Source organism: Ceratotherium simum, chromosome 9, assembly GCF_057802395.1.
Source record: "Ceratotherium simum simum isolate JZ-2026a chromosome 9, ASM5780239v1, whole genome shotgun sequence".
Classification (NCBI taxonomy): domain Eukaryota; kingdom Metazoa; phylum Chordata; class Mammalia; order Perissodactyla; family Rhinocerotidae; genus Ceratotherium; species Ceratotherium simum.
In genome coordinates, this window is record NC_141908.1 from 2,604,235 (window position 1) to 2,623,844 (window position 19,610).

Here is a 19,610-nt window from a genome sequence, read left to right on the forward strand (position 1 = left end):
ACGGGTTTTCTTGAGTGTTCTGATCTGGGGGGTGTCGTTGGAACCTCCTGTTTGTAGCCAGTTGGTCAGAAGCACAGTTAACAGCCTGGCTTGTGAGTGGCGTCTGAATTGGAGGGCGGCCTTGTGGGACTGAGCCCCCACGTGTGGGATCTGTTCCATCTCCAGGGAGACAATCAGAATCAAGTTCAGGTCTCGGACACCCTGCTGGCGTCGGAGAACTGCTTGTCAGTGTGAGAACCCTACGCGCGCACACACACACGCAGACACGCACACGCGTGTTGGAATTGAGTCCAGGCACCTTTTGCAGGTAGCCTGCTCTGTTTCCTGTAACTGCTGACCATGTTTGTAAACAGAGGGAAGATTTCCATCCGCCTCTGTAACTGTCGCTGTTGTCGGGAGAAGGAAGGGATGTTGAGGTAGTTCCTAAGCCTAAACTAAGATGACTTGTTTCTCTTCATAATTTTTCAACAACTTGGAATTTTGAAACAGGGACAGAAACTTAGTTTTTTTTCCACTTTCTAATAACAGTGTGCTTTCCTTGTTGAAACCATGAGCTCTTTCCCTCTCCTCGGGACCTGCGCACTTAGATGAGCTACAGGCTGCACTGTGCCCTCTCCGGGCCCACCTCCCCACCTTGCCCGGCACCCCTCCTCCTGGTCCTCTGGGGGTCTGCTGGAATGCTGGCCCCCACCCTCTGCCAGGCCGGCCCCTCCCTGTCCTTCAGATGTCACCCTTCGGGCCCTGCCTGACCCTAAATGGGATTTAGGCACCTGACCGTGTCCTTCTAGCACTTGCTCCCCTGGATATTCCGCGGCCACGTTTCCAGTCCTCCGGGTGCTGCAGGAGGGCAGGGCTGAACTCTTCCGCACACAGCAGGTGCTCCTGTGAACGAGGAAAGGCTGGTCACACTGGAAGGCACTGCGGAGCCAGGGCAGGGCGCCGAGCCCTGGGCCAAAGCAGCCAGGTCCCCGGCTCACGCACGGCTACACCATTTGTACCTGCCCGGGGCTCCTGGTCTGCTGGCGCCGTGGGTTCCTCACCTCTGGATCCTCTAGACCAAAAGCCTCTTACATATACACCCTTCCTCCAAATCCTGGCAGGAGCCTGGGAGGACAGCAAGTGGTACCTGAGGCTCGGAGGGCCAGTGACTCTCCCCAGGCCACGTGGTGGGGGGTCGGGGGGCTGAGTCTGCTGCTGGACCTGCCCCCTCCCCCTCCGTGTAGACGCCTCAGATCAAATTGACAGGATGCAGAAAGCTCCACATCCTCACTCCGTTGTTTCCTTTGCGTTCTCAGCCCCCTCCCGGGACAGCTGTTTTGGGGCAGGCAGCGCCTGTGTCTCCATGCTGTCCAGGGAAGGGACGGGGGCCCTCAGCTCCAGTGCCACCTCCTATGTGGAGAAAGGCCCAGGCCTGTGCCAGCACCAGGCAGTAATTGGCAGGCAGGGCCACCCAAGTGGACAGGGAGACAGTATATGAACCTCAAGGCAGGATTTAGCCTGGCAGGAGGGTGCCTGGGGAGCAGCCTTCTGCTGTTGGGAGCCTGCTGGAAGGCCTTGTCCCTAGGTCCCGCAGCCCCTGGTCAGACGGCCCCCCTCACCCTGGCCTGCTGCCCTTACTGGGCCTGCTGCCCCCCCCCCCGCCACGTGGGAGTCTGCTGACCATCCTTTTGTTCTGAGAGCCCCCTCCCGACAGGGAGGGCCTGGCACCCAGCAAACCTTGCCCATCCCTCGAGACCTCGAATCCCAGAGGCCCTGGAAGCAGAGTGGTCAGAGAGGCCTGTGTAGAGCTGTGGGCCCACGTGGCCCGAACACCCTGGGCACACTTAGGCCTCCAGCTGGGCCCTCCTGCTCTAGGTGGGAGCTCCCGCGGGGGCCTGGGCTTCTCCCTGGGAGCAGGACTGTGTGACGGGGTGGGGAGGGGATGGGGCAGAGCCGCTGAGGTGCCAAGGTGAGGCTCGTGGCAGCCCTGCCCTTGCAGGGACACCCAAGCCCTGGGAGAATCGAGCCTGCCCCCTGGGTCCCGGCAGGGACAGGCATGCTGCCAGGCCTCCCCCAGCTCTGCAGCTGCAGCGGTGTCATCCTCCATCTGCCGTCGGGAGGCGGGAGCCGAGCGGGGCTGTGGGGCTCTGTGTGACCAGAGAACCTGTCCGGGAGGCCCACCCAGCATCCCACAGCAAGGTGCTGCCTGGGTCGGGCCAAAGTCCAGGGCTTCTGGCTGTGACCCTCCCATGATGGACACCCCGGGAGGCCGCGTCAGGACAGCAGGGTTGCTGAATGAAGTGTTTGAGTTCAGGGTTGGTGCGTCCTCACTGCAGGTCTGGGTGTGCTGCTTTGTGCAGATCGCTCTGACTCTTAACTAACTCACTGTACTTTAAAGGTTTAAATGGGTTGTAAATTGTGTTCATAGTTTAGTCAAAAATACCACCGCTCCTGGCTGTGGCTTGGCAAGTGGTCAGCAAGTGGCCGGGGCCGGCCTGGCCAGGTGACATGTTTCCATGCCTTCTGGGGGCTGTGGCTCAGCAGGGGAACCTTCCTCATCAGGCAGGTCCAGTCTGGGTCCAAGCAGCCTGCGCTCCAACCCCAGCACCACCACCAGCCAGCTGTATGGCCAGGTTTGCTGTTTAACCTCTCTGGGCCTTCGTTTCCTCATCTGCAAAATGGGAATATTTCCATCCTACAGGGTATCTGTGAGTGTCCAAGATGACCAGGGTAAAGCACTGAGGGTTCACTGAATTAATTAATTCAATTATTATTGAGCCCCTGACCCCAGGCCCCACCCCACCCCTGGCTGACCCCACCCAAAGAAGCTAACCCTCTAATCATTCCTAGGTCCCTAGTGTGTTGGCCCTGAATAGATGGATTAGGTTCAGAGACCAAAATAGGGCCGCAGTTTATTCCTCTCCCTTTGGAAAGGAGCCCAGCGTAGGCAGGCCAGGCTGGTGGTGCAGCCACAGGAAGCATCAGGAGCCAGGCTCTTTCTCTTGTCCTACTGTCCCCAGAAAGCAGGGCCTCTGCCTCATGGTCCAAGATGACTGCTGACGCACTGCAGTCACGTCCACATTTCAGCCAGCAGGAGGAGAACAGGGGGAAGAAGGTGTCTCTAAGGACATCCTGATGGCCAGACTTAGTCACACAGCCACACCTGGCTGTAAAACATTTCCTGGGCTTCTTCCTCCTTAGGGACTTCCGTGCTATTCCCTAAGCCTGTGGGGTCACCTGGGGGCCCACGTGAGGGCTGCTTCCTTTGGCTGGATTCACTTCCCACTGTCTGGAAGAATTCAGCTCACTGGGTGAGCCAAGGAGGCCCTCCCTGCTTTGCTGGAGGTGGGTGGGGCAGGGGGCAGAGTTGTGAGGCCAGCCAGGCACCAGCCAGCCAGCCATGCCCGTGGTCCATGTGCGCCCCTTGCTGGAGGAGGACAACAGGGCACATGTGCTGGGGCCCTGCAGCTCCATTCCTGCCGGAGGGGTTGGCACACAGGGAGATGGGCCTCAGCAGACCCAGCTCTAAGCACAGCCTACCCTTCAGAGGCCGGGTGGCCTCAGGCCGGCCGTTGGCCTCTCTGGATGTCAGCATCCCCACTTCTGTAGCTGGGACGATCATGCAGACTTTACAGGTCGCTGTGCGATCCACGAGGGGCCACAGTCCTGGTCAGACGTCACCCACCCCAGAGCTTCCATTCTGGTGTTGGGCTAAGATTTGTGTCAGCTTTAGGCTCTACCTGCCCTGGGAGTCCGGAGGTGCAGGGGGCTCTGGGAGGAGGGGCGGGAACTGGCCACGCCTGTGCGCACACAGACCCTGACCAGTGATGTGGGGCTGCTCTCCCAACCCAGGTATTTTTGGAAGCGGAGTCAGTGAGTTCACAGCTGCTTTGCAGACACGTTGCCCAGGAAGGGACAGCCTTACACCAGCACTTTCCACACTGCATTTGGAGAGAGGCTCCGCAGCCTGTGCTGCCGGCTCAGCACTTAATGATCTCAGTTTTCCTGCAGGACTGGGGAGGGCTGCTCCCACAGCGCGGGGCCTGGGGTGGGGAGGTGAGTGGCGGCCAGAGCCAGTGGAGAGTCTGTTCACTCCGTCAGTGCTGGTTCCCTCTTGTGCTGCTGGGGACCTGGTCCATCTCCTCCCGCCACCCATGCCCGGCTCAGAGGAGGGCCCTGCCTCTCCCTCCATTTGGCTTCCTCTCCGTTCGGCCTGTGCCCTCACTCCGCCGGGCTGTCTTAATGATGCACCTGAGGACCCTGGTTCGTGGAGGGGGGGTGACACAGCCCTGAGGAGCTGCGCCTGCAGGCCCCTCCTGTCACGGGAAGGAGGAGGAGGAGGCAGCTAGTCCCACACGGGGCACTCAGCTGCTTCCCCTCACGGTGGGAACTGGAGCTAAAATCAGACTTCCATTTTTTCTAAGGCATGAAATCCCCCATCTGGATTCTGTCCTGGGTGGTTTTACTGTATATACCGCGTTCCCCAGAGCTAGCCTGACCCACATGCAGTGCTTTCCAAGGCCATAGGGCCAGCAGGGACAGCAGGACCAGGCTGCTGGGCGCTGCCAGGCCGTGGGCTCTGGGGGCCGCCGGCACCTGGCCCAGCGTGGGACAGCCCTCAGAGCCAGACTCCGGGGAGCAGTGTGCGAAGGCTGGAGTGCAGGGTCTGCTCCCGCCTGCCCCACCATTCCCCGGGGCGACTTCGCCCTGTCCTCCCGCTGAATTTCTGGACACCTCTCAGAGTACGGTTTTCAAAAACTAACCTGGATCCTGGCTTCAGGGCATGGCCTTTGTCCTCATGAAGGGACCCCTGGGCCCTGGGAGACCAGAATACACCATTGGGGTGGATGGGGCTTGGGTACCCCTCACAGGGCTTCCTCGCCACCCTGGGACCCCCAGAGCCTGTCCCAGGGGAGAAAGTGGCAGTGCATTCTCGCTGCCTTGAAGCCGGTCCCCCAAGTGCTCTTGTGACCCATGGCATTAGTTTTCTTCTAGTGACTGTGTATCCGGAAGTAGTGTGACAGTGTTTCTTTAGAAAAAGACCCAACAGACTGTAATTCTGATTCTAAATAGCAATGTCCTCACCCGCAGTTAGGGAGCTACAACTCTGTTGGCACTGGTAGAAAAATCCACCTTGGTTTTGGCGTTTGAGCTTAAGACTTGTGAACTACACTGTTGTTCACGAAACCCCTGCCCTAGGAGCCCGCAGCTCAGGAAGGAGGTGAGGGTGCAGCGGGGCCCAGGAGAGGAGGTGAGGGCCCAGCAGGGCCAGGAGGGGAGGTGAAGGGGTAGTGTGGTCCAGGAAAGGAGGGGAGGGGCCTGTGTGGTCAGGAGAGGAGGTGAAGGGGCAGCGCGGGGCTCAGGAGAGGAGGTGAGGGGGCAGTGTGGTCCAGGAGAGGAGGTGAGGGGGCATTGTGGTCCAGGAGAGGAGGTGAGGGGGTGATGTGGTCCAGGAGAGGAGGTGAGGGGGCAGTGTGGTCCAGGAGAGGAGGTGAGGGGGCAGGGGGCCCAGGAGAGGAGGTGAGGGGGCAGGGGGCCCAGGAGAGGAAGTGAGGGGCCAGTGTGGTCCAGAAGAGGAGATGAGGGGGTAGTGTGGCCCAGGAGAGGAGGTGAAGGGGCAGTGTGGTCCAGGAGAGGAGGTGAGGGGCAGGGGGCCCAGGAGAGGAGGTGAAGGGGCAGTGTGGTCCGGGAGAGGAGGTGAGGGGGCAGGGGGCCCAGGAGAGGAGGTGAAGGGGCAGTGTGGTCCAGAAGAGGAGGTGAGGGGGTAGTGTGGCCCAGAAGAGGAGGTGAAGGGGCAGTGTGGTCCAGGAGAGGAGGTGAGGGGGCAGGGGAACCAGGAAAGGAGGTGAGGGGACAGCAGGCCCAAGAGAGGAGGTGAGAGGGTAGCATAATGTGTGCTCATTGCGGGCAATAGAGAAATATATAAAGAAGAAAATGTTAAAACCACCCGTTTGGGCATACGGGTGTTCACTGAACTTCCTACTTTTCTATAAGTTTGAAACATTTTATAATGTTGGGGAAAATCCATAATTTCACCCCCCTGAGATAGCCATTTAATAGTAGATTCTGTTCTGGGTGGTGATGACAGCACAGTTGTCACCTCTGGTCGGTCGGCGCTGGGTCTCGTGAGCATCCCTGCCCTTGGCTGCAAGACAGTCTGCTGCTGTGTGTCTACAATCGACCTCCTGCGTTGTTTCCAAGTCTCCCTGGGGAAGCGAACACTTAGCCACATCCTGCAGTGGCTTTGCTGCATCTCAGCCCTTCCCTTTAGGGCAGACTACTTCCTGGAAGTGGAATGACCGATCGAGCCCTCACCAGACCACAGAATCCTGCACCCGCTGGCTCTGGGCTTCCCAGGGCCTGAGCCAGGTTTAGAGTCTTGTCTGAGTCCTGGGCACCCAGGAGGGTGAGGAGTGAGTGGATTCGGCATGGGGTTTGGGTCAAACCCACACTCTCAGGGCAGAGAAGGGAGAAGGAAGCCCCTTCGGCCACTGGTGTGCCCCAGGGGAGGGCGAGGGGCAGGCGCTCCTGGCAGCGGTTTCCCTTCACAAGACAAATGCCGCTGTGGCCTTGGGTCGGTCACCTCTCCTCTGCAAGCCCCGTTTCCACATCGCTGTTACAGTGACGGAGTCGACCTCCCAGTCAGGACTGTGGGCTGTGACCTGCCTGATGCCCACAGGCCAGGGGCGGGAGGAAGGGGCTCCTTGGGACAGCACGAAGGTCCACCTCCCCTCCCCGACCCTGTCCTGGAGCAGAGCTGGCCTCCGCCCCACGCTCCCCTCAGCTGTCCGCCGCTTGTCCCCCACCCTCCTTCCAGGGAGGGAGCACAAAGCTCGTCCGTCTGCTGCGTGTTGTCAGTGGAGCGGGCTCCCGGCCAGGGCTCGAGCTGGCCGCCCCCTGAGGGCTTTTTGAACCCAAGAACAAACACAGTCCTTGCCCACTAGGATCTTACGTGATTGTGGGGCGCGCACAAAAATGTCAGAAAGCCTTCGGCGGAGTGTGATTAAACACAAGAATGCACGATGCTGGCGATAAATCCTGTGGGCTGTCAAGAGAGGCTGCAGCCCGTGCAGACTAGAATTATTTCACAGCATGAAATTTCTTTCAAGTCCCATGTTTTATCTTTGAAATCCGTGTGAATTTTGCACTCTGCCATTACCCAACCAAGCTTGTTTTCCTATAGAATGAACACGGCCCTTCTCAGTGCGGCCCTGCCTGCGCCTCGAGCCTCTACCGCCTCCTCCTCAGATCACGAAAGGCTGTGTCCCCGCCATCTCCTAGAAGCCTCCCCGACCCGCCCCACTTGGGAGTGCTGCCCTCGGCGCCCCCACTACTCGTCACCTCCCACTGCCCTTGTTGGTCCCAACCCACAGCTCTTGGAAAGTGGGCAACTGAGAGCCGTCCCCCCTCTGCGCCTGGGGCTCGTCCTCTGAAAGGGGAGACGTGCCTGCCTCGCAGGCTGTGCCTGGCAGCTGTGCTGCTGTGAGGGGCCTGGGGGACTGCCAGTTCGTGTCCTTTGCTAACATTAATGGGGTGCCTTGGGGCCTTCGAGTGCTTGGGCAGGGCCACTGGCTTCCTCCTCCCTCACCCCATTTCCACCACCTGACAGCCGTCATTCCCACTGTGGAGCCCCCTGTTCCCAGGTGACAGCCCCCGGCCCACTGACTCCGTGGCCAGCTGCAGTGATGGAGGCAGAGGGCCTGAGAGCGAGACGCCCTGCTTGCGCTCCCTGGCCCAGTCCCAGATGGGCTGCACAGGCCCCGTGTGCACCCTCGGCCAAGGTCAGCCACCCCCTGGCTGAGTGGGCACTCGGCACGCTCCTGTGGCCCCCCGGCATGCCGCGGGGAAGTGGAGGAGCCGTCTCGGCAGTCTCTCCTTGCCTCTGCAGCCCTGGACGAGATGGGCTGTCTTGGCTCTCAGCAGGGCACTGTGCTGGCCGGAGTACATGGGCCTGCCTTCCGAGAGCTCTCAGTCTGCTGGCGCGAGAGGGAGGGACGAAGACCCGGGGATGGTGTGTGGTGACTGCACAGATGGACGTGCACACAGCTGCAGAGGGGATGCCTCTAGGGGGCCTCCCACCACATCCTCCCTCCACCAGTGGACCGTGCAGGGCACTGACTGGATGGATGTGTCGGGCAGCCAGTGGTGCCGACGGCTTCAGAGGAGATGTGGGCATGGCATCCTTGTCGTTTCTCTGGTCCCAGTGTGTGTCCTGTTCAGAGGTGACACTGCTCCCTGTCCACAGGCAGAACAGTCTGGGCTGGGGCGTGCTCTGGGCAGTTTCCTGGGCCTGTCCCAGTGCATAGCAGGCAGTAGTGCTCTGCAGAAACCTGCCTAGAGGTCGGGGTACTGTGGGCACCCACAGGCCAGGATGTGGTTTAGGGCTGTGCTCACAGAAGGTGCCAGAAGCTTGCCACCCTGAAAGAGCATAGTTTGCCAGCCAAATCACTAAGCTTAGGGTCCCTGGCCCCCTGCGTTGGGATTGGCAGCGGTGAAGGGGAGGCCCGGGGGTGGGGCTGGCCCTGTTTGCACCTCCAGGACCCTGCTGGATGGGAAGCCAACCACCATCCAGATGCTTCAGCTTGGGAGGAGCTTGGTTCCTTCCCTGAGGCCATGGAGCAGCTGGCTCAGTAACGCACAGTTAGTTCACAAGCCACAGGGCAGCCCCGACTGACCCGGAAAACTGGCCGTCCCGCGGCCCCCAAAGACAGCACCCACGGGGGTTCTCCACCTCTCAGTGGACCCTCCCTCTACTCACTGCAGAGGCATTTGCACATAGTAAAGGGGAGGGGGAGGGAGAGAGGGGAGTAAAGGAAGGGCTGAAGACACCTGGACATGGCAGAACTAGAGGTGGGAGGGGGCATTGCAGGCAGAGGGACCAGGAGCAAAGGGAGAGGGGCCAGCACGCTTGGGGACCCTGGGGACCCGAGGCACCTGGTTTGGCAAGAATGCCGGTTCACTTGCCAGGCCAGCTGGAGCCTCTCAGGCTGCCCTAAAGAAGTAAAACTTCTTAAAACTGTTTCCTGTATCACGAAGTGTTTGGGGCATACAAGATGTACGTGAGAAATAAAGCATAAAAATAAAAATAAATACCCGCGCCCTCACTGCATGCTTTAAGAATGAGGGCATGGTCGGTGCCATGGACACCAAGTGAACTAGTGCCGTCCCCGGCCTCCGCCGCCCCAGAGCACACCAGGGCTAACCTCTGACTCGAATGTTCATGTGTGTCACCTCATCACCTTTTTTGTAAAATAATTTCAATATATATATATGTATCACTAAATAGTATTTTTTTTTGGTTTTGTTTATTTTTGGGAACTTGATAGGCAGTATCATTCTACTCTATTAAATTTTATTTTGCTTTTTTTCTGCAACATCTTTTTTTACCCAAGTTGTTTTACCCAACATCAGTTTACCCAAGTTGTTGTTGTTAGCTGTAGTTTGTTCGTTTTTATTGCTGAGCAGTATTCCATTGGAAGACCATGCCACCGTTTGTGTACACGTGCCTCTCTGGTGGACGTTTGGGGCTGTCCCCAGCAGTGTGGCTGCCGACAGCCTTGTCCACACCCCCCGTGCGCACAGACAAGGTTTCCCTGGGATGCGTGTCCAGGAGAGGAGGCGAGGGTCACAGGGGGAGCGTGTGCACCTTCACTTTCCAGGGAAGGCTCTCCATGACAGCTGTCCCCCATTCACGTCCCATAAGCAGCTGTCGAAAGTTGGCCTTGCCCCACTTCTGTTGGGCCACTCTGGTGGATAGTCCGTTGTGGCTTAATGTGCCATTCCCTCAGTGACTAATGAAGTGGAGCATCTCTCCATAGGTTTTTTTAGCCAGTTTCCTCATTGTTTTCTTTTACTTCTAATTTTTTAGTCAAAATAGTTTATATACATGCTTAAAGACAAATAGTTCCAAGAGGCTTATGATAAAAACCAACAGATCTGCTTTTCCTTTCCAGCCTCCCCAAAGAACCACTTGTGGCTCTTTTCAATATTCTTCATGTATTTACCTCCATATTTCTAGATAACTTACAGTGCTATTTCTTGATTTACTGTTTTAAACGAGATCTATTTACTTTCTGTTTAGGTAGATGAAGATTGTGTTCTTATGCCCTTAACACATCCTTCTCCATACCCCACCTGTCCTCCAAGTAGAGTTAAAGCTCTGTTTTTATTAAATAAGCAATCACTGTATATTATGATGTCTCTAAAACCACTCTTTACTTCAGAACCAAGTAGTAAACTTCATTTCTTTTTTGTATAACTTTGTGTTTTTCTTGGAATTAGTGATCATCTTGTTTTTTACTTGCTTTGTTTTCTGTCTTCATAGACTTAATTTTTTCCAGATGATTCCACAGGTCTGCCATGTACCTGCTCTTGGTGTTTTTCCACAAATGCTCTGTTGTGTCCGGTGATCTGTTTGTGCCCCTTTTTTCCTGGAGCCCCTGTCCCGCTGCTCCTGACAGGCCCGCAGGATGCACGGCTGGCCTCCTGGATCTCTCTCCCGGGTCCTGCGCTTTTCTTTCCTCTTGTTTACTAAACGAGATACATACTACAGTATCTTCCTAAAGCAGGATTCCTAGGAGATAAGTTTCCTCAGCCTTTACATGTCTGAAAATCTCTCTGCTGTCCGCTCACTTGGTCGATAGCTGGGCTGGGTGTGATGGCGTTTGAAGCCGTTGCTCTTTGACTTTTAGCACACGGTGTTAGAGAGAGTGGTTGAGTCCCGTTCTGACAACCGACCCTCTCTGTGTCTGTTTTTTCTGTCCAGGGGCTTCATGGGTCTGGTCCCCACATTTGTTTGCTGGGCTCTCAACGATTATGTACTCCAGTTCTTGTTTCTTTCATCGTCTCCTCCCTGTTTCCTCTCTCCCCTCTTTCTGAAAGCTTCGTTGGTTAGCACTTGGACCACCTGGGTGGACAGGTCCTGCTGGAGAGTGATAAGTAGAAAGCCCCCTGCTTTGTGGGGGACCCCACATGTCAGCGCAGGAAGCACTGTGCTCTGGGGCAGAGACCCCCCCAGGTTCCTGGGGGGCGGCTGGGTCAGGGGTTAGATTAGCCTGGTGGCAGGTGTGTGGGACACCTTTGAGTGTGCAGACTGTGGTTTGGCCCCCTGCCCAGTGGCTCAGGCCTCTGAGTTGTGAGCTCCTCCAGAGAATGCACATCCTGGGCAGGGAGCTGCCTGGATGGGGAGTTCCATCATCTGAGGGGTCTTCCGCCCCATGCCACACGCTGCCCTGGGCTCACTTCTGATCAGTGCTCCCCCTTTCAGCAGACAGTAAACCAGAACATAAACAGCCTTGTGTCTCGTCATGTGTATAATGGGCAATAGAGGGCAGAGAAAGGGAGACAGGAGTGGGGGCTTCTGAGCAAAGGATGGCCAGGGCACAAGTTTGTGCCTGGAGGTGCCTGCCGTGTCGTGGCCGCAGAGCGAGTGAGGGCCGGGGCGGACGAGGGGAGTGGAGGTGGGGTCGGGCGCAGGAGCTCCTGAGGCAGCCGGCAGACATGCATGTGTGCGCCCACAGGGGCTGCTGGCGGTGGCCTGGGGCTGCTGGCCCCACAAGAAGGTTCCACAGTCTGCCCAGGCCCTTGGTCTCCACCACAGGCGATGTCTGGGGGACAGCACTGGGGGCCAGGGCATGGTGATGTCCTGAGCAGAGAAGGGCGGCACACTCCGTCCTAACACTGCTCCCAGTCACCCCAGCCAGGCCAGCATCCAGGGTTGCAGCCAGGAGCAAGGCCACCCCACTCAGCACTCATGTGGTGCATGGAGAGCTGTGGGAGTTGCTGTGAGCCCCAGGGGCTCGGGGGGCTCAGTCAGCTCCTTTGGCTCCACCAGAGAGCACCAACAGGGAACTCCAAGGACCAGAAGGCTCATCTGCTCTCCTGGAACCTGCCAGCTACAGACACCAGTGCAGACCGCACCGTTGGAGACCCCTCAGTGACCTCCTCCATGGGCCCCAAGCCCTCAAGTGCCCGGACCTCTGACAGACCCAGTCGCATCATCCGACCAGACACAGGGCAGCTCTCACTGTGGGGCTTCAGGTCAGCCAGCGTGGGCTCTGGCCTGCCTCATAACTCGCTGTGTGATGCTGGGCAAATCACCTACCCTCTCTGGGCTGTGGGAGAGGAACCTGGAAGACAAGTGGCCCTGCCCCCTCGGGCAGGGCTCCCATCAGTCCTGGCTCTCCAGGTCCTGGCCGTAGGTCACTGGGTGACCTTTACCTCTTTGAGGTGACATCTGTACAACGGGAATGGCTCATGGCCAAGGGCTTCTGGGCGTCCACACCTGGCCTCCCCAGGGCCCGCAGGCACCATACAGTGGGGGTTAGTGGCCCCATCCCCCTCTCTGGGACGCACGGTCTGGGGGCAGCTGGGGCTCCGCCAAGCCCACCTCTCAGGGCAGGGCAACTGCTAGTGCGGGCCCTCAGGCTGAAAGGACCACGAAGGGACCGCAGGCACGGGCGCTGGGGAGGCGAGCCGGTGCGCAGCCATATGCCGTGTGCCCTTGCCCGGAGGTCACCTTTGGAGCCTGGTTGAGCTCCGCGTGGTTTGGCTGGGGCTGTAGACAAACCTGTCAGGTGACACGCCACTCTCTGGCTTCTGTGTCCAGAAGAAACCGCCGCACTAGCCCGTTTGCTTATGGGAGGTCAGCCCCATGGGACTGGGGGAGGTCCAGGCAGCCCCTGGACTCCCCGTGGGGCCTGAGGGCAGGCACAGGACCCGGCTGGGCAGGTGTGTGCCAGCAGCCTGCACGCAGGTTGTGTTTGCTTATGCGTTTGTTTCTAGGTGTGTCCCTCTGTCTGTTGCTCTGTGTCTGCCTGTCTGGGCCTCTTTAGAAGCAGTTGTCGTGGTCAGGATTTAGAAGTGTCTTCTACTTGGTCTCTAGAAAGCTGACCTTGGACAAACTGACCTCCCTCGTCCCGGTCACATTTAAGGGCTTTCTCACCTACCAGAGGGCCTCAAGCTAGGGTCTGCAGAGAGGGGCCTGGCCACCTGCCCCATCCCAGCGCTGAAGCCACTGGGGCCCTCCAGGCAGTGCTTCCCCTCTTGGGGCTTGGTTTCCTCAACTGGGGGCTGAGAGTGCTGTGTGAGGTGACCGCCCTGAGGCACCTTCTGTCTTGGACCCTCTGACCCCTCTCAGCCTTGTCCCCAGGGAGGCACCATGGCCCTGCTTGATACACAGAGGAGCCAGCTCCTGCTCGCCCACTCCCTACCCCAGGATGAGCTGAGAGGTCAGTGTGAAGTTACCATTGTGACAGAGGCCCAAGAGGCAGCATGAGGCTTCCCTGGGAGATGGTACTGGCTAAAGTCTAGAGGATGAGCCAAAGTCAGCTGATGAAATAGAGGGAAGAGGACATAGCCTGTGCAAAGGCCCTGGGGTATCTCAGGAGCCAGCGAGAGGGCCAAGAGGAGGCCCCAGTGGTCACGGGGGGCTGGGAGGGCACAAATGGGACTTTGTTCTTCTCCCAAGGGCAGCAAGAGCCACTGAAGCATGTTCCACAGGAGGTAAGGGGTCAGATTTGGACTGTAGGGCTCCCCACACTGGAGGAACTAGAACACGAGCTGCCTACAGAGGCCAGGAGCAAGTGGTCACTGCCTGGGCTGGGGTGGGGCACATGCTGAGGTTGCTTCCAGAGCACATAGGGACCTGTCAACCTCACCCCCAGCCTGGCCCAGGCAGCATCTGGGAAGGTGGATCCATGACCTGAGGCAGAGAGGACAGAAGAACTCAGGCTTCGGGGAGGGGTCGGGAGTCAGGATGCCCATCCTGCTCTCTACTCCCTGCTAGGAAAGAGGCCCTCTCCCCACTGTTGGCCAGAGCCCCACAACGATAGGGGCTGGCCCACCTCGCCCAGCCCCAGTGGCACAGCGCCAGCCGGTGGGGGCCGCGGGAGTGTCAGGTGGCCAACAGCTGCCCTGTCTCTCCTTCTGCTCCGAGCCATCAGCCAGCTTCTCCCCATGCCCTGGCCTGCTGGGGACCCGGGCCCCCTGAAGCAGGTGCTTCATCTTCTAGATGTGCTCCTGTAGGCTGGGGTGACCTCCCGTGGCACCCCGCCACCTTTGTCCTCACCGGTTACCGTGCCTGCCCCCCAGGACCCCTTACCCTCAGGAGGTGTGGTCAGAGCAGGGCACTGCCACCAGATCCTTCAAGGTGCTTTGTGCCCTGCAGCTCTCCCAGAGGGTGGTGTGATGGGTGCTTTTGTTGGGCCTCAACGAGGAGGGGCAGTGTGGGTGTACTTCCGTGTCGCCCTCTTGGGGGGCACTGGTGGGGCAGGTCCCTTTTGGGTCTTCTCCCCCCAAGAGTGGTATGTGGGGCCCAGTGGGCGCCTGTTGCATACTCTCGAGGACGTTCTAGGCTGCCAGCCCCAGGCCCTGATTCTCTGTGGCCAGGGCCCACCCCAGCATGCACAGGCCGCCAGCTCTGCCAGCCCTGGAGGAGGGGCCCCCAGGAATAACTGTAGACCATTCTGGGGTTGACCCACACACACCAGGCCCATCAAAGGAAGATCTGGCAGCCGCCGCACAGCCTGTGGTGCCCTGGCGCCCTCGGGCCAGTCATCACACCATGCCCTGCAGGGACTTGAATCATTCTGGGTGCCTGTCACCCTGAGGGAGAGGAGAGAAGGGGCAGAGCCTTCCTTGAGTCCGTTCTCCCGTGGGCAGACACTCCCTTAAGTCAGCACCGGGAGGTCTTATCTTGAGGGATGCCTGACTCCGTGGGGTTGGAACAGGTCCCAGGAGACAACATAAGTTATGATTTGTGGCTCACCGAGGGGTCGTCTACTGGTGCTCCTCCCACAGTGGACCTCGGCGGGAGCCTGGGGTGGGGTGTGCCCCGTGGGAGGCCCTGCCCCTGGCCTGCCTCTGCAGCCTGGGACTGTGAGTGACTTCTGCTGACTGGCACCTTGGGCGGCACCAAGCCTGCCACTGTGAACAGCTCTTTAAACCATGGGTTCCACGCGGCGAGGGCTCCAGGGCCACCCTGCTCCCTCCAGCAGGGTGAAGTCAGGTTGCCCCTCCCGAGGAGCAGGCAGGCAGGAGGGCACGCCTGGGGCTCCGGGGAAGCCCCCAGAGGGGACCCCAGGTCAGGGGTCAGGAGGTGCTAAGGCTGGATACTGCCTGACACCGTGACGGTCACACGTGGCAGCTGTGACAGTGGCTGAGTTTCTCCTTCAGAAGGGGTTGTTTTGAGAACTAAACATAGTGGTTGGTATCAGAGGTGAAGTCGCTTGTCTGTGGCCCCCTAGCATAGATTCTGAGTGGTCAGACTTGGGGTTCCAGCCCCGTCTCTCCTTCACCCCGGAACAGTCTCGGTGTGGCCCCTGCCTCGCGCCCTCGCTTCACCCACTCCCTGTCTCGTTGCAGGAAGTTCTACTACATCACCCTGCTGCGCGACCCCGTGTCCCGCTACCTGAGCGAGTGGCGGCACGTGCAGCGGGGGGCCACGTGGAAGACGTCGCTGCACATGTGTGACGGGCGCACGCCCACGCCCGAGGAGCTGCCGCCCTGCTACGAGGGCACGGACTGGTCAGGCTGCACGCTGCAGGAGTTCATGGACTGCCCCTACAACCTGGCCAACAACCGCCAGGTGCGCATGCTGGCCGACCTGAGCCTGGTGGGCTGCTACAACCTGTCCTTCATCCCCGAGGGCAAGCGGGCCCAGCTGCTGCTGGAGAGCGCCAAGAAGAACCTGCGTGGCATGGCCTTCTTCGGCCTGACGGAGTTCCAGCGCAAGACGCAGTACCTGTTCGAGCGGACGTTCAACCTCAAGTTCATCCGGCCCTTCATGCAGTACAACAGCACGCGGGCAGGCGGCGTGGAGGTGGACGGCGCCACCATCCGGCGCATCGAGGAGCTCAACGACCTGGACATGCAGCTCTACGACTACGCCAAGGACCTCTTCCAGCAGCGCTACCAGTACAAGCGGCAGCTGGAGCGCAGGGAGCAACGCCTCAAGAGCCGCGAGGAGCGCCTGCTGCACCGCGCCAAGGAGGCGCTGGCGCGCGAGGACGCCGAGGAGCCGGGCCGCGTGCCCACCGAGGACTACATGAGCCACATCATTGAGAAGTGGTAGTGGCGGCCGGCGCGGGGCGAGGCGGGGGAATCGGACGGACAGACCAACACGCAGCCCCCCCGGGTCTATGGGAAGAGAGGCCCAAATCCGCTGCCCAGAAGGTAGATGTGTCCTGAGCATAAGCGGCAGGGGCGCGTGGTGGGCTGGGCGGCATTGGTTCTCACTGTTTCTCCCAGGCCGCGGGCTGAGAAACTGACCTGTGCAGCGCACTGGGTCAGAGGAAAGCATGCCTGGAGGAGCCCCAGTCACGTCTGCACAGGCCAAGGGCAGCGCCGGCCCTGCTCTCCTGACCCCCACCTTCCTCACAGTGGCCAAGGATTTGGAGACGAGAGAGACAGGAGAGTCGAGAGTGGACTGCAGGCCAGGGGTGCATCCCATGCCCACTGCACACCCCTCACTGGCCAGTAGGGGGTTGAGACCAGCGCCAGGCACTTTCCCCAGGCTCAGGCCATCCCGGCAGCCCCCTGGCCTCGGGTGACCACATTGCCCCAGGGCCTATGTGAAGCCACCTCCCTGGGAACACGGGCAGCCATCTGAGTGTCATCAGGAATGGAGCCCCCAGCGTGCCCATCTGCACGGTCAGGGCCCCCCACTTCTGAAGCCAAGAAGACTCTAGTCTAGCCCCAAGGAAGCCCGCCCCCATCTCTGGCCCAAGATCAAAACCCACTGTGGTTTCGTGCCTTGGGTCAGGAGATGGGCCACACCTCCCGGCCCCCATTTCCCACAGTGCTCAGACTTGGGGGGGCTGTGGGAGATGGGCCCGCCTCCCTGCCCCCGTTTCCCACAGTGCTCAGACTGAGGGGGCTGTGGGAGATGGCCCGCCTCCTGGCCCCTGCCATGGACACAGTGTGTCCCAGGAGAGGGAAGGCTGTGGCCACCTGTGTCTGACCCCCCCCAGCTGGCCTTTGGGGGTGACCACCCAGCAGACCAGCTCAGACAGGAAGGGGGATGGAACCCGAGAGCTCCCCCTGCCCCAGTCTCTTTTCTGACCCTCTGGGATTTGTCAGCAGACTGCCCCTAGCCCGAAGCCCATCACTTGGACATTATTCAGGGCTCATACCCACTGCTCCCACGACCTGCGTATGAAGTACAATCAAGCCTCCGTTGGCTGGAACTCGGCAGACGGCTGCTGCTGCCCATGAGCCATACTTGGAGCCATGGTGGTTCTGGATGGCCAGGAGGGGCCTCGGGCTTTCAGATTCTCAACTCCGGTTGGAAGCTCCCGGGTACCCTCCCCACCCCGGCTCTCCCTGCACCCCCCCCCCCCGCCCCACCTGGTCAGGCCCTGTTCCCTGCAGCCCCGCAGGTTAGAGAAGCCATGTCTCATGTCTGTTGTAGACACTATCCCTGCCCCTGTCCCTCCTGTGCTCGAGGAGGCTGGGCCAGTGTCCCCTCTGGAGGTGCTTCCCTACACGAGGCACCTGGGTTCTGGGGAGCTGAGTGTGAGCCCCACACCTGAGGTGGACGGGCGCCCTATCTCCAAGAGAGGAAGCATGTGTGCCTGGAGGCTGCAGGCCGGACTCAAGGAGGGCAGCGAGGGCCATGGGCCACCTGGCGAGGGGCTGGCAAGGGCAACAGCCTCGTGGGAGATCCCACCAGGGGTTCCCTGGCCCAGGTTCCACTCAGCCACCCCAGCTGTTCCACCATGGAGTGAAGGCCTGGGAGCAAGGGCCCTTCCAGAGCAGAGGAGAGGCTGAAGTGCCGAGTGACGTGGCACCCAGGAGGAAGCGGCTTTAGTCTTTGCTTGTCTGGCATAAGGGCCCCACCATCCACCTTCCTACACTGGCCACTTCATCCTGTAGTCCAAGGGCAGAGCTGTCAGCAGGCCTGGGTGGGCACCGTGCCAGGCAGCCCAGGACCACCCCTCGAGTGGACACATAATGCCGAAGAGGCGAGGTAATTGAGTGGCTCTTTTAAGGGGAACTGAAGGTCAGTGGGGGTGTCTGGGCTCTGACGCTCATCATTTGGGGCACGCGTGCTCTGGGGAGGGGAGATGTGTTCACAAGAGCTCTGTGGTCTTGCACAAGCACGTGAGGCGCTGGGGGCTTGCTGTGTCCTCCCTTTGGGAGGTGGCCGACTCCAGGGCATAGTGGAAAGCTCGGCCATGTTCTGCCTGTGCCCCTGGGCACCTGGCCAGTGGCCTGGCTCAGGACGGCCCTCCTCGTGGTGGCTTTCCTGTGTGTGCGGGCCTGAGTGTAGGATCTGGTTTGTACATATTGCAATGTGTTAACTTATGGCCTGTTGTCCCAGTTCACACGGAAGTATGGGTCTCTTTTCGGTTTCTTTGCTGCATCTGGAAAGCTGTCCTGTCTCGGGCCAGCGCCCAGGCTGAGGTGCCCAGAGACGGTGCCAACTGGCAGAGCCCTCAGCTTCTCAAGTCTCCAGTCCAGCCTCTCCCGCTCAGGCCACCTGCGTTGCGGTGAAGGCTCCTGTGCTGGCGGCAGCTCCTCGACGCCACGCTGGGGCCCATGGAAGGGGCGGCCCCACCCGGCTGTTGCCAGGGCTGAGAGGACAGGCGCAAACACGCAGTGAGCGAACAGCCCACTCCCCACACAGGCCTGCACCGGCCTCTCCTGGAGGAGGAGCCGGGGATGGCCAAATTGTCCGAGCAGCGAGTCTGTGAACTTTTTGGGAACTGGAAGTGTTTAACTTGAACCCAGGAGCGTTTAAAGCTTTATTTATTTATAGCTTCTTATTAAAAAAAAAAAAGTGTTGAGAAGAAATCTTTTGGTTATTCATACAAAAAAAAAATGAGGTGATGATGGAAAAGCAAGTCATAATCATCTAATTGTTTTTGTCTAGGTCGAGAATGAATGTTAGCAGATGAAATAAACCCTGAAAAGGAGCCACTGGTGTGCTGTGGTCTGTGGTTGTTACCATAGCGTCCGCCCAGGGCAGCCTGGCCAGGACCTTCCTTCTGGATCTAATTTCCCAAGTGAGCATCTGTGAGCACAGGAGGGGACGCAGGAGCCCAGGCTCCTCCCTCCGTGCAGGCCCCTGAGAGGGGGGTCAACACGCTTCTCCACTAAGGAATGCTTCATGGAAGTTGGAGAGGTGACTGTCTTCACACAAGAGTCGTTTATGAATCATTAATCATGGTACTTGAGAAGACAATCCCAGCTTACAGGACAGTGGAGGGAAAGGCAGGCGCCACGTGCTCCTTCCCAGAGACCTCTCTCCCTCACCTCCCAATTCTGAGTGATTTCAGATGACAAGCGGACAGGCCGCCGTGCACACCCATCAACCCTTAAGCTAGATTAACCTGGATTAGCATTCCATCACGTGAGTTGTCCTGTGCTCACACTTGCTCCCACTGTGTCTGTACACACGGCTGCTCACACACAAGTGCACTCACAGGCACACACAGACACACGGACACGCACACGTTTTTCTGGAACATTTGAAAGCGAGTTGCAGTCCTCAGAAGACTTCTAAGTTCTCCAGCATGTACCTCTAAGAATGACATTTCTGCTACAAAACTCAACCCCATTATAGCCCCAAAATTTAACATAAATACAACAATATTAGGCGACATACAGTCCATATCCAAATTTTCCAG

The 19,610-nt window shown here is 59.1% G+C and overlaps 1 protein-coding gene across 2 annotated transcripts in view; it reads left to right on the forward strand.

The window, feature by feature from the left end:
• HS6ST1 (heparan sulfate 6-O-sulfotransferase 1) overlaps nucleotides 1-18,896 on the forward strand; it is a 47,679-nt gene extending 28,783 nt beyond the window's left edge. The window contains exons 2-3 of one of the 2 annotated variants that reach the window (XR_015553140.1): nucleotides 15,343-17,947; nucleotides 18,302-18,896. Coding sequence is in view for 1 of the 2 variants with exons in the window: in XM_004423941.3 (XP_004423998.1) it covers nucleotides 15,343-16,051 (709 nt within the window). In the remaining variant the exon portion in view is untranslated. Of the gene's footprint in view, nucleotides 1-15,342 lie in introns of both variants that reach the window. The other variant, XM_004423941.3, reaches the window with a different exon arrangement.
• The last annotated feature ends 714 nt before the right edge of the window (nucleotides 18,897-19,610 follow it).